The sequence below is a fragment of the Alligator mississippiensis genome, chromosome 5, assembly GCF_030867095.1.
Source record: "Alligator mississippiensis isolate rAllMis1 chromosome 5, rAllMis1, whole genome shotgun sequence".
Lineage (NCBI taxonomy): Eukaryota > Metazoa > Chordata > Crocodylia > Alligatoridae > Alligator > Alligator mississippiensis.
The window spans coordinates 125,480,344-125,494,531 of NC_081828.1; the positions used below are offsets into that span (position 1 = coordinate 125,480,344).

General features: G+C 40.9%; 1 protein-coding gene across 5 annotated transcripts in view; it reads left to right on the plus strand.

The window, feature by feature from the left end:
• VPS41 (VPS41 subunit of HOPS complex) overlaps positions 1-14,188 on the plus strand; it is a 166,581-nt gene that overhangs the window by 19,557 nt on the left and 132,836 nt on the right. For all 5 annotated transcript variants that reach the window (XM_006267880.3, XM_014602587.2, XM_059728674.1 and 2 more), the window contains 2 exons: positions 8,292-8,399; positions 10,955-11,032. In XM_006267880.3, coding sequence (XP_006267942.1) covers positions 8,292-8,399; positions 10,955-11,032 — 186 coding nt within the window. The remainder of the gene's footprint in view (positions 1-8,291; positions 8,400-10,954; positions 11,033-14,188) is intronic.

Sequence of the window (14,188 nt, forward strand, 5' to 3'; positions counted from 1 at the left end):
TGCCAGTGGAGGTGGGGAAGGGGAGAGGGGACAGAGGGAGGAATTTGCCTCAGGGGCCATGGGAGGCAGCATCTGACCACAGACTGCCCCTTCTCTGGTTAGAGACCAGAGTGGAGGAGCCAGCCCAGCTCACTGGAGCAGAGCTCCGCCCAGCCCAGACAGCATACTGGGATGCTGGGGGAGTCTGATTTAATTTAAACCAGCAAGGGGTCTGAGACAGACACTGCATAAACTGGTTTGAGCCAAGTCAGGTAAGTCTGATGCTACATTCAGCCAGGTTTATCTCAAACTGGTTTTGGCCATTTTCAAACTGGTTTATGTGCACCCAATGTCTGCTCTGTTACAGGTTTAAACTAGTTTCTGATCACTTAAACCGGTTTATGTGTAATGTCTGTCTCTAGCTGAGGAGGGCAGAGATAATATCACTTATGCTGGGAGGCTTCTTACAAGAGGTGCAGATGTCCCTTCAGCCCTTTGCATCCTTGTGGGGGAGGAAAGGCATATGTTTAAATCCTGTTCTGCAGATGGAGTCCCCATCCCCCCACCTCTGGATCAGCAGCTCCCTCAGCCACAGGATCAGAATAGTGCTCTCCTGTGCTTGGCTATGGGCTTAGTGCTAATCACCTTTCCAGAACCAAGAAAGTATTTTCTCTTGCAGCTGGAATGGCTGTGGCTTTTTTGGTTTTTTGTCCAGCCTGTCAGGGATCTAGCTGCAAAAGTTAATTAGATTCAAGTGCTGCACTGGGCACCCTCTAAATTGTAAATGCTTGTTTTAGAAGGAGTTTGGTCCCTTTATAACTCAAGTTGGAAGAAGATTTGGAGGCTGTGCCTGAGACATACAGGCATCGAACCTTGAGTACAGCATAGAGCCAACTCTTCTTCAGCCCTTTCTCAAACTTGTCTGAAGACAAGATAGTGGAGTCCCAGCAATGGAATGGTTTGGAGGGGAGAAGGATGAATGTTAACCTACAAAGAAGTGGAAAAGAGTAAAGTTTTTCAAGTATGTGTATAGGCAGCCATAGATTTATCTTGGTAACTTGAGTTCTCTTAGATGTGTTTTCATGACCTTTGTCCTTCCATATATAGAGAGAAGCAAGTAATTCTCCCTGGATATTGTGCAGAAGTACAGAAGTCTTGTTATCTTTTTTTGCCTTTTGAAGAATTCTTGCTACAAGTGAAGCTACTATGAGCCAGCACACAAAGGATAAGTTTTATGCACTGCGCATAACTGTAAGAAGCTCTGAACCTTTATAGGCCTAGAACAAGTAAGAGAATAATTGGAGTCAGTTATTTTTTTGGTTTTGCTTACAAGTTTTCATGGTTCCTAAACAAAAGTGGCCAGAACTAGAGCGCAAATAAACCAACTTGCTAGCTCAAATTTCTGTTATTGGTCTTAGATTCACTACTGAAAGGTCCAAAGTTGGCCAACTGAATCTACCTAGTTCCCTTAGGTCAGTGGTTCTCAAGCTTTTTAGAGTTGAGGAAGCCCTCCATAACTCTGGTGAATTAACAGGCACCCCATTTAAAAAAAAAAAAAATTATTATAGTGCTTACCTCCTTGCAAAGGGGCCATGAAGGAGGAGAAGCAGATGACAGAGCAGAGCCTGCGTTGCAATGAATGTGCTCAAGAGAAGAGGCTGTACTTATTTCATGCATCTCCTCCCTGTACCTTTGGCACCCTCCAGGGCTCTTGGGACATCCCAGGATGCTGTGAATTTTACCCTAATTGAGAATCGCTAGCTTACATGCTTTCTGTATGTAAGTGCAAGGAAAAGTTGGTGTTAGAATGTAGTATGTAGCATCCTCCCTGGAAAACGCTTGTGCTCTAAATCCAAAGAAAGCAATACTGAGCAACTGGAAGTGTTGCCAAGAGAATGACTACAGTATCAGACTTGACTTATGTTCCTGAAGCATAAAATAATTAGATATACTGTGTGAGAGAAACTTTCTTTTTGGGTATATCTTGAAATGTGGCATTTTGGCAAAGCTGCAGGTTCTTTTTGAAATTGGGAAGTGCTTGAAGGAAAGTCTAAGGAGAGTTGTTGGTGAGAGTTAAAATTTCCCCTTCCTTCTTCCTTCCAGATATGCCCAGGTAAGAGTGAATAGATTAGTGTGCATCAACACATGAGAAACTTTTGAGCACCTGAGTCAACACCCTTCAACAAAATTACTTGCTCATCAAGTTCATGCAGGTTTATCTGCTTTGCTGGTTCTGAGCTTAAAAATATAGGGCCATAGGATTAGTTAGAATCCATTAGAAATGAAGACAAACAATGTTTTAATATATTACGTTTATTTCCACTAAGGCTTTGTTTACAGCACACTACATAGGCTTTGAAACTTATAAAGACAAGCCATGCAGGAAGGATGGCACTTCACTGTCAATGTCCATAACGTAATTAGGGTATCTGCAACCAGTAGAGCATGTAGTTCCCATGACAGACTGTCCTGTGGGCAAAGCTTATGCAGGAGGAATGAATATACACTAATGGGAAAACTTGAACTGCCCACAGGTTCTTGCTTGATACTGTTTCTGTAAGGACCTCTTCTTAGTTTTTCCCTTTGCAAGGGGTTCTAACTATGTAGTCCTGTAGACAAAGCTAGGATTGACCCTTGAAGAACATCTCTTGAGAGTTAGGTTATGTTGCGTAGGTCTGTAGTATTAACACAGATGAGTGATCTGTTAGCTGAATTGGCACTTTTAAGACATTGTGCCACATCTTTAGCCCTCTTCTGTTTGTTTTGCTTTTGAGTAGAGTTGGTCACCAGCTACCCACGCACAGTTTTTTGAGGAATGGAAAGAAAAGCATCTTTCCATTTGCCCTAAAGAATTGGGTATTGACAGCAGCTATAGCTTTGATACGATTGGTTAATTGTATCAGTTTTCTATGTGGGAAACGTTCACAAGTAACTAGGAAAATATCTCGAGTGCTTTTCATTTTCGGCACAAGAAATGGAGAATGGAACAGCAGATAAACAAATGAAAAATGAGGTTTAAATTGGTCTTCCTGTAGTCTACAAATTGGTAATTAGTTATGCTGTAACATGGTTGTTCTATTTCTTTCCTTATTTCCCCTCTCTTCTTCAACCCAGATTTGAATCAGATTTGCAGAGAGCTCCTAAACTTGGCGTGTAAAAGTATATTTTTTTAACATTTGAACTTTGGACCTCTTAAGTTTTCATTTGAATAACATTTAGTGAAAGAGAGGGCGAGAATTTCAGAACTCTGCTTTTTTAAAAAATAAAATGCTAGTTTTCTATTCAACAGAAATGTTCAATGTTAAGCTGCAGTTCAAGTAACAGTAGTACAAAATTTATTTTCAAATGTTTGTGAATCCTCTAGGATGGTTTAAAGGACTTGTCTTTAATTAAAAAGTGCCATACACTTAGTAAAAATCCATGTTAGTTGAGAAATTGATTTTTTTTTTATTTATTTATTTTTTTTAAAGGAAAGCTGTGAGTTTTCTTGTATGGAGTAAATGTCACTCTGTTCATATCTTAGCTTTGCTGCAAGTCAGGACTTGTACTATTCCACCAGGTTGTCATAGAAACGTAGCTAACTGTCATCTCAACTCAGACTGCTGATGGTTTTATTTGTAGGTTTGCAGGATTATTAAAATTTAACAAAAATTATTGATTTCCTTTTTATTAACGTTGGCTTGTGTTTACCTTAGAAGTTCAGGTTCCATAAGAGCTTTTCCTAGTAGAAAAATAGCTTAAAAATGCTAAACTTCAGTATATTAAATGGACTTGATGTTTTCTCTCATTTAGAATGTAATATGTAGTCTTTAGCAATAGAGTAATCTCGCGGTTTAAAAAATAATTTTTCATTTCCTTTGTTTACAGCAAGGGGCAAAAATTTCTCTCGAATTTGCCTTTACCCTAGGCTGTTACTTAACATATAAAAGATACCTGTCATAAAAGCATGAAATGGGTACATCATTGTGCTTAATAGTTGAAGTTTTTCATTTTTATTTACCGTTTCTTGAGGCCTGGCAGAATGCTTCAGTGCGCTGAGTTTTGAAAGTATATATTTTTGTATATGCATGTGCAAGAGAGATTTAGTTTTCACTCATAAATAAGACAGGCAAAACTTATTTACACTAACTTTATCTAATGGCCCGTGGATGAATGCTTTTATGCAAAATACTCAAGAGACTAGAATTAACTTTTCACATTGGTTGCACATTTGATGTCCAGACTTCAGCAACATGTGGAATTTTATTATAAACACTAGATGCCCAGAATTCAATTTTTGCTTTGCACATTTATTCCAGGATGCAGAGATCACCCATGCATTTCAAGTGTAAAATTTATAACAGTGATTGCAGGGATGTATTAATTGCAGTAAAATGTAACCCCGCCACGCTTTTGCTTTTTCTTTGTTACAATTTTCTTCTGTTAAGCATGTAGAAGCAAGTAATTTGACTTTGTCATTCTGACTGGTTACAACTTTGTTCAGTGTTGGATTTACTGAATAAAATGTTTTTTGGTGGACGTTTTGACACTTTGCCTTAGACTACGACGTCATGGCTTGTTGATGTCCCTATATTAATCCCTTTCGTATTCTGCCACAAAACTCTCAAATAATAAATTTTTTTGAAATCCTTTTATTCTAGAATGTGCATGTTAAGTTGATGGTATAAAATACTGAATTTCTACCATAATTTCATATATTTGTGTGTGTTTTGTGTAAAAGTACAGCATAAAATGGGTGATGATAACACATTGCAAATAATTGTACTGGTTTTTAATTCAGAAGACAAGCCTTGTTTTTTCTGTTGTTTTAACTTCATGATAAGCTTGAATGTGTGGGGTTTTTTTGTTTGTTTGGTTTTTTTTAAGCTATTTCTATTGGGAGTTTATGTAACCTTTAAAATAATTAGGTAAGGTAAATCGTATCTGTCTGGCTCATGCCTTATGTGTATTAATTAAAGCTTGCACACTTTTTTTTGAGGTAGGTGTTGGAATAACTTTGCCCGTCAGTAGTGTAGAACATAGGAGCTGTTTTAACTGGGCACAGCAATGATATGTATCAGGGCGAGAAATAAAAAAGAATAGTATGCTTTATATGTACATGACATCTTCATGATACATTTTTTAATGGTATTTTTTATTGTAATTGGAAGTGGGGATATCATTATTTGCAGAAATACCATTTTATAGAGGGGATCCATTGGTACATATAGGCTCAAATGAAAATATTAAATATGAAATATATCTGTTGGAAGTGTCTATTTTACTGAGAGAGGCTATTTTGTAACATATGAACACATGTAACCTGAGCAGTATACTGCACCTCAGGCATTCTTTTATGAGAGATCTGCAACTGGATTCTCTCTAGCTTGCTTCCTTTGTTTCTTAGCTCTTTCTCCTTTCTGTTCACTTATGCCTTTTGCCTTTCCTTAGTTCTTAGTACTGACTGGATGACTTAGCCTGCTTAAAGCTAGGGACAGAAGTTACATATAAACTGGTTTAAGTGATCCGAAGCTGGTTTTAAGCCTGTAACAGAACAGAAGTTTAGTGCACATAAACCAATTTAAAAATGGTGGAAACTGGCTTAAGATAAACCTTTTTGAATGTAGCATCAGGCTTAACTGACTGAGGTCAAACCGGTTTATGGAACTTCTGTCCCAGACCCCTTCCTGGTTCAAGGTAAATCAGAGTCCTCCAGCATCAAAGCATGCTCTGCAGCCCTGGGCTGGGCTGTGCTGTCTGCTCCAGAGAGCAGGGCTGGCCCCACTGCTTTGCTCTGTAGCCAGAGCAGGGATGGGGAGTGTGGCCAGATACCAGCTAGTGTAGCCCTCTAAGGTGAAGCAGGTAGGGATGGGGTTTATTTCTGCCTTCCTCCCCTCTCCCCCCAGGGTATTGCAGCCTGGGTCTGCCTGGCTGGGGCATAGCAGCCTCTATCAGGGTCCCCCTCCCCACCACCACTCCTGTGGCAGGGATGGGAGGTGTGGCCAGATGCCAACTGGCATGGCACCCTGAGGTGATGGGGGCAGGGAGGGGGCTTATTCCACCCCCCTCTCCCGTGGGGAGACTGCAGCCAGGGTCTGCTAGCCTCAGCTGCTGTCTCTGGTGTTTGACCCCATGCAAGCTGAGTGTCCCTATTAGGGGCTACTGCACCCCAACCAGGCAGACCCCACCTCGGGTTCCCCAAGGGGAGAGGGGAGGGAATAAACTCCCTCCCTGCCCACTTTGCGTTAGGGAGTCATGCTGGCTGGCATCTAGCCGGGAAGTGCAAGCCTCTTCCCAGTGTGGGGGTTTAGAGGGGGCTGCACTGCAGGTGGGAGCAGGGTGGGAGGGGTGGCTCTGGGGCTAAGGTGAATTTTGGGGTAGCCATAATCCCTCCCCCCCCAAACCTCCATTAGCACCATCGCTGCATAGCTCCCCGTAGCCACCCCTCCCAGCCCCTGTCCTGGGCAAGGTGGGTGGATGGTGGGGCAGGTGTGGAGGGGCGGAGGGCAGGTGTGGAGGGGCTGGCCATGCTGCTGGGGCAGGGCCCTTCCAAGCCAGCTGTAGCTCGGGCTGGGGCCACAGGAGCTGTGCCCCCAGGTTGTTCCTGGCTTTCTGCACCCAGGTTGGACTGAGCTATCACAGAGGGCTCTCCTCCTTCCTTGCTGCAGGGCTGGGGGATGCTCTGTGCAGTGCAGCCTCAGGGCTGGAGGGGTGCAGTGCTAGGCCTCCACTGGGGCACCGGGGGATACTACTGGCTGTTGTGGGCCAGGGAGAGAAAACTCGGTGCTCCCAGCTCCCTGTGCCCAGGCTGGGTTGGGCTGTCATGCAGCCGCTGTGGCGGGCTGGGCTCTCTACCTCGTGTTCCTCCGCCATGGGAACAAGGGAAGGGGACTCTGCAGCACTGCCTTGGGGCTCATGGCTGGAGGGATGCAGCGCTGGGCCCCGCTGTGGGACGAGGGGGAAAACTGGCAGCAGGAAGCCCTTGGTAATTTTTTCCCCCAGCAGTACAGAGCCCTCCAGCAAGCATACCCTCTGCTCTTTAGAGTATAGTGCTTCTACTGGAGGGTCTGGTCAAGTCTTGGGCAGGGGCTGAACTAGACATTGGAGGACCTTCTGGAGGTGCCTGCCAGCCCCACTTCTTTGTGGTTCTCCCTCCCTCCCCCCCCCCTTCACCTCAGGCCTAGGGCCAGGGTTTGGCCCTGCCCCTGCTCTCGCTGCTTAAGCCTTTCAGTCTGGTCACAATTCTTCCCCCCACCCCCACAAAAGCCTGGCAAGGGCTGCTTCCCCCGCCCTCCCTCTCCACCTCCAGGCACATCCCAGCGGTGCTTCTTGCAGGCCAGGGTTGGGGTTTAAACCTCTCCCCAATCATACTTGGGCCTTCTGGAGCCTGTTCCCCCCCACAACTCTCTTCCCCCCCCCTCCCCCGATCAGCTTCCCTTGGCCACTGTAGAAAAGAGAGGGTTACTCTAATGCCCCCAGCTTCTGGCCTTAGCCACTGCAGGCATGTGCCTGAGTTTCTGGAATTGAAAGTGAATATCTGTTCACTTGCTTGCGGGTTCATTCTACGCAGGTTAGAGTAACCTGCAAAGATTGAATCGGTTCAGGCTTGGGCTTTTTTGAATGTCTGTACTTAGCTTAAAGGGGTAATGACAGGGTAGATTTGAGGCTCTAGAAGGGTTCTAGGTCACAGTTCATTCATATTAGCCGTATGGCATCCAGATCTCCCTTCACAGTTTGCAGCAGCATGTTTCTACTGGATTGTGTGTGGTTTTCTCTTTGGTTTTAACATAAAGCCATTGAGGCATTCTATACAATTAACATATTCCTAGCCGATATTTTTATTTTTATTTACAGCATTTTGTGTCTGTCCTTCCTACAGAGGTGCAGCATCTTGTAAAGGTCCTCAAGTTTCTTATAGCATGCATGCTTTGGCTCAGAGCTATAATTGGCTATAGCTGCATATCTTATTTTATCATCACCACCTTTACCATATTCATATTTATATTTTTTTTTTCTTAATTGGGAATGACTAGCTTCCATTTTGCTAAGTACTCATGTACATTTCCCCCTGCTTGTCAACTAAGTGCCTCTGTATAGTATAATTGTATTGATTTATGTATTTACAGTATTTATTTGCATCCAGTACTCTGGTACGAATAACTGGAATGAAACATGGAAGTTTGGCTTTCAGTTGTAGTGGCTGTTAAGAGATCAAAAGGAACCATCTGTGGCTGTTGCTCTGTGATGGTCTATGGGAATTTTTAACCATTTTTTAAAATATAAATTTGAAGTTGTTAAAATAATCTTTCTCTCTTAATCTCTTAATAATGTAGGAAGATGAAAGTGAAGAAGAACCCAAGCTGAAATATGAAAGGCTTACTAATGGAGTGTCTGAAATTCTTCAGAAGGATGTAGCCAGTTGCATGACTGTGCATGAAAAGGTATTCTCTCACCTTGCAGGGCTGGGAAATGCAGACATTGTTTTGCTGATTTTTAAATATCTTTTTGTGCATATGTTCTTCCCTTTGACAATATGATCTCAGCTGCATTTTATTCAGTAAGGACCTTGGCATCTATTGTGCTTATTCGTTTTGAACAGTTCAACTGTACAAACTCGATCATGCTGGAGGTTGGTTTAGGGAGTGTTTATCTGTGGAAGACAAGTGAGGTATTGTTAATATTATGGAAAATAAAATAATTAAAATAAGCTTTTACAAATGAATTGTACTTGGTATGTATTCAGTTCAGGATCCTTCTCCCTCCCCTCCATCTAGTTTCTTTACTAAGAAAACATTGAAGTTTGATATGCGGGGTTGGGAAAAAAAGAATTTAGTCGTGAGACTAAAAGAATAGTTTTGTGAGATTAAGGGAAAAAAAAGGGACAGACAAAATGTCTTTAATATGCCAAAGATAAAGTACAGGATACTTGAAAGTCACATGTGCATGACTTTACAAAACACCTATTGTTTTTTGTTAAAAAAACCTAATACTTATAGTATTCTTGTGTGCATTTTTTAGCACTTTTTGAAACATAGTAATGACTCCTTAACAGCTGCTGTTGTGGTATCTGTCTGTTAAATACTACATGCAGGGTTCAGAATATGCAGTTTATTTCTCTTACTCAAAGTACTATGGAGTTGCTCTGTTTATGATGGTTTAAGATCATACTTTTAATTTTAACATTTTTGTGATAGTACTGATGAAGACCACAAGTCTCTCTCACAAACCTTTAGACTTCCTTAAAATTAAACTGGCATTTGGAAAATTGGCCAAAACTGCTACTGATCCAATGACCTTTTTACATCCTGGCTAACAGATGAATAACGTTTATGTATATATGGAAGTGCACAGGTACACCTTAAGTATAGCAGCACAAAAAGTGACACCACAGTAGAGCTGTTTTAACTATCCAAACACTTCTAGTCTTCTAGCAAACTAGATACACTATTTATGAGAAGGATCAATATTGTTCGAAGCTAGGGTATTGGGGTCTTTTAGGAATAGGTGTCTTACAATAGAAAGCTTAAAAATAAACATGGATGGTAGGTTTTGTTTTTGAATCATACTCTAGAAAAGAGTCAACCTGAATAAAATTACTGCCCTATTGCACATGTATCTCTGATTTAATGCAATTTGGCTTTGTTGGAAGTACCAAAGTCTGGTTTCTTCTATTCAGACTAATTTCTCCCCAGAATTATTTTTTTCTTTCAATGCTAAAGCATCATATTTTCACCAGGCTCGCTGTCTGCACTGGATGACTAATCGTCATGGCACCTGGTGCATTCAAGCAGGCCTGTGCAGTAGCATAGTCATACCTAGTTATGTCTGCACACCTGATGTTTTATTAACCAGTATTGATTTTTTTACCCGGGGGACTTTTTTCTTTCTGAAAAAAGGCAACCTTGCAGGAGTGAAAGGCATTGCAGGGGATGAATTTCTAATGAACCCCTTCTTTCCCTTTTTTGACTCCTCTTTAATGTAGCTTCATATTTTAAGTGCCTGAACTGAAATTTCATTTTAAGCAATTCCATTTTGATAAATCCTTTTAAACCTTGACTTTCTATAAGGTTATTTTTTAAAGATTGTGCTGCTTGACTGACACGCTTAGTAGTGCCTGTAAATTTGAGCATTTCATTATAGGTTGCAATGAAGCATGCTCACATGCAGTGAAATACAGAGAATTTAGGAGCCCATACTATTTGAGTAATGCCAAAAGAAAGAGAAAAAATCTCTCTGTCATGTGTCAAATAGTACTGAAGTTTCTCCTGCTTTGTTTAGGGCTAGTTCACACAGTTCAATTAACAGTGGGTCTCAAAGTTACTAGATAAACATGTTAAGATTAAAAAAAAAATGTAGGTTATCGTCTGACGCAGGAAAATTTCATTTATTTTGTGGATGTACCCAGTGTTAATTGTAGAAGTGTTACCTAAGGAAAGTAAACTCAGCTGGATGATAGGTACATTTAAACAAAGCTTAGACTACCTTTTCACATTACATGTGTACTACTGGCCTAGCCAAATAGTGGTATTTTTGTGTGTTAAATATTTCTTTGAATGGCAAAGGAGAGTTAAAACCAAAACTATAACTAATTCCTTAATCACTTCCATGGCTTTGTTTTCAAGTGTATGTTAGTCCCTGCTTTCACACTGCATTTTTAATTTGCTGCCACAGTCCATCAGGCAGTGTGTACAGACTGCAGACACACCATTAGTTGTCAGTAGATGAGGGTCCTCATGACTCATTCTGACAGCTAACTTGCACTATCACAATAATATGGGCTTCAAGCCCTGTTTTATTCTTCAGGAGCAGCTACAATAAGCTTTGTCCATGGAATATTTTCTTTTAGGGCACCTTTAATCATTAATCTGCTAAACATCTTAAAGAACTTTAGCTGCTTGTACTCATAATGTTGTATTTATTTAATCTGCCTCCCTCTCTCTCTCTCTCTCTCTCTCTCTCTCTCTCTCTCTCTCTCTCTCTCTCTCTCTCTCTCCAGTTTTTAGCCCTGGGAACACATTATGGCAAGGTTTATTTACTTGACGTCCAGGGAAACATCACCCAAAAGTTTGACGTTGTAAGTACAACATAATTTAGAACAAGTCTACTGGGACATAAAATATTGTGCTGTGCTTGCAAGTAAATAAAGATATGGCTCTCAGTACACCTGCAATTTTATAAATGCATTTCAGAAATGCCTAATCTAAGAGTATATGGACACAGCCTGGAATAAAACAGTACAACCAAGTCTGTCATGTGAATACGCCTCAGATTACAAACACTATATACTGATCATGACTACAGAAAAATACATATTTATTGCAAATAATTATTGTTAATTACCCACTTGAAAGGTTCATGATTCCCATAAGGTATGAGCCTGCTCATTAGCAGACTATTGTTGATTGTTAGTATGTGCACTATCATCTTATCGAGATGCCAAAAGTAATTGAAAATTGATTGATTGTCTTGCTAGTTCAGTTTATCTACTGCAAATATATAAAGCTAATATTTTATGTGAATGTTTTGAAGCTTGAACTCTTAAGGGATTGTATTGATTGAGGAGAAGAGGCAGACTTTTTTTTTTTATTGTGGTTCCTAGATTCAGAGGACGAGTGAAGTAATGAACTTAAACCATTTTTTTTAGTCTTAAATCCATTTTTTTAAAGTATAGAGATTTAGTGAATTTCTGTTTGGTACTGGAGAGGGAGGGAAGGAGGAGGAAATTAGCCAAGTTTGGTTTTTTCCCCCTAGCAAATTTCAGTGGGCAGAGATCGTGTTTTTTCATAGCAACATCAGCACTTGTCAAAGTATCCATCACACCATGTTGACATGTTTGCAAAATAGAACATGTGTTCTGAAGCTGACACAGCTAGCTGCATGTGAAAGGTCGAAGGTTATATTTTTTTTTTTGAAAAATCTAATTATACAATTGTTGCAAAAAAAAAAAGCCAACCTCCTAGAAACAACCTTTGAAGGAAATTTTATATACTGTAGTGGTCAGATTGACAGTGACCTTACTGGGTATTAGTAAAAGTCGAGTTAATGGTGTTCTATTTCTTTTAACTTTTGTATGCTCAATCAGCCCAACAGGGTACAAGCTGAGTGCATTTCAAGAGAAGAAAGTCTTTGACTGGTGGCTGCTTTCCATATTCTGATTACTTTGCACATGTGCCATTTGCTTAAAACACCATACTCTTTTCATGCCAGTCTGATTTATTTCAAAATAGTAGATTAAAATTAGAATGTGTGTAGCAGAAAATAGTTTAATCTCTAATTTATGCTTGAGGGATTGATCCCAAGCTCATCAAAGTCAACTACTCCCTCTTTCCTCCCTCCAGTGGAATTGGACTTTAAATGCATCTGCCTTGGAGTTCATGCATATACCCTACAGATGGACTCTCAGGGTGTTAGGTAATTGGAAAGCTTTTTTTTGACCTTACAATCAATGATCACTAAGATCCCAATTCTACAGGTTGACCACGTTGCCTGTAAAAAATATTGTTGTTTTTTTTAATTAATCATTGCTTGGGCATAAAAGGTCTACCTGAACAGATCCCATTATAGGGTCAGAGCAGAAGAGGGAAGTGTCTTGTCTAAAAGGAAACAATGAGGCAACAACACTCCTTTTTGATGGATGGCTGGATACATGTATTTTATAACATTGAGTGGTACCAATAGCTACTGTTCTGTGCTTAAAATAAAGTTAAGGTGGGTTTATATAAGCATTTTCAAAAGCCTGTTTTCACTTGCTGATAAGCCTTCTAAACTTTTGCCCTGCTGAGCTAGTTTTCCAGGCTTTGTCTCTCTCTCTTTCAGTAAAGAAAACTCTAAACAAATTTGCTCCAAAATAAATAAATACAAGGTTGAAAGAAGAAGAGGAGGAAGACCTTTTTTTCCTGCCCACTGTTATCAAACTTGTAGGTTTACAAATAGAGCTTTGGTAGCCATCAACGAGTCTAAAACAAAGAACTTGCTTGCCTGTGAAATGCAGCAATGGTGAAGCGCCCCTTCTGGACTTACATGTAGAAGTTTGAATGCTGTTCTGTGAGACAGGGAGAGTCGCCTTATTCTTTAGCCACTGGAGGTTAGTTGTCTTCCCCAACCTGGTTTTTACCATGCCATAATCAGTTGCCTGGCCTGAACAGTTTCTGAAGTTGTTAGATTATTGAATGGAGATCTTGCTTCATAACTCAGGAGAAGTGTGTTACATATAGCTTTCCTTTCTCTCTGAGTTTTTTCCCTTGGAAATTTCAGCACAAGGTTGTGAGTTTGTGAAGATTAAAAAACAGAACAAGACTCCTCCCTCACGACAAGAGGGAAAGTTGCCACAGGACCTTGGTTAAACCTTTCAGAGGCCAGACACTGTCAAGAGCATGCAGTAAACAAGCGGTTAGAAAAAAGGAAACATATATTTAAAGAAGTCTTAGATGTTGCTTGTGATGTTAGTAGGTAAATGTAATAGATGGTAAGGATGCTTGATTTAGACATAAGATTATTTATTTTCAGGGCTAACAGAATTCTGTCCCTTTTTATGAGTTATAGGGTAGCCAAGAACAGGAACATCCATTCCTCATTTGAGACCTGGGCTAAGGGAAGTTGCTATATAAACTTCTCCAGAAACTGACACACTAACTGATGTAATTGTTGTACAGCACAAATGAGAAGCTTCCTTGTTGCTTCCCATGTTTTCCTTTTATTTTCTGTTTCTCCACTCTGCTTGTTCTTTCTCTCCCTCCTAGATTGTACAGAAAGGACAGGGTGGGGAAAAAAGGGGGAGGGGTTGCGCTCTATGTCAATGAGCAATATATGTCAACCCTCATCAAGACGGAATCCAAGGATGAGGAAGTAGAAAGATTATGGGTTAGGCTACATGGGGGGCAAGGAGAAAGGGATTTGGTGGTAGGGGTCTGCTACAGACCCCCACATCAAGGGGAAGAAATAGATGCAGGGCTCCTGAGGCAGCTCACGGAGACCATAAAAGCTAAAGAGGCGGTAGTCATGGGGGACCTAAACTACCCAGACATCTGCTGGGAGATGCAGATGGCAAAGTCCCACCGCTCACGCAGGTTTCTAACCTGTGTACAGGACCTCCACTTGACACAGGAGGTACATGGTCCCACTAGGGGGAATGCCATACTGGATCTGGTATTGGCAACAGGGGATGACATGGTAGGGGACCTACAGATCAGTAGCCATCTGGGGGACAGTGATCACCTAATAATAGAATTCA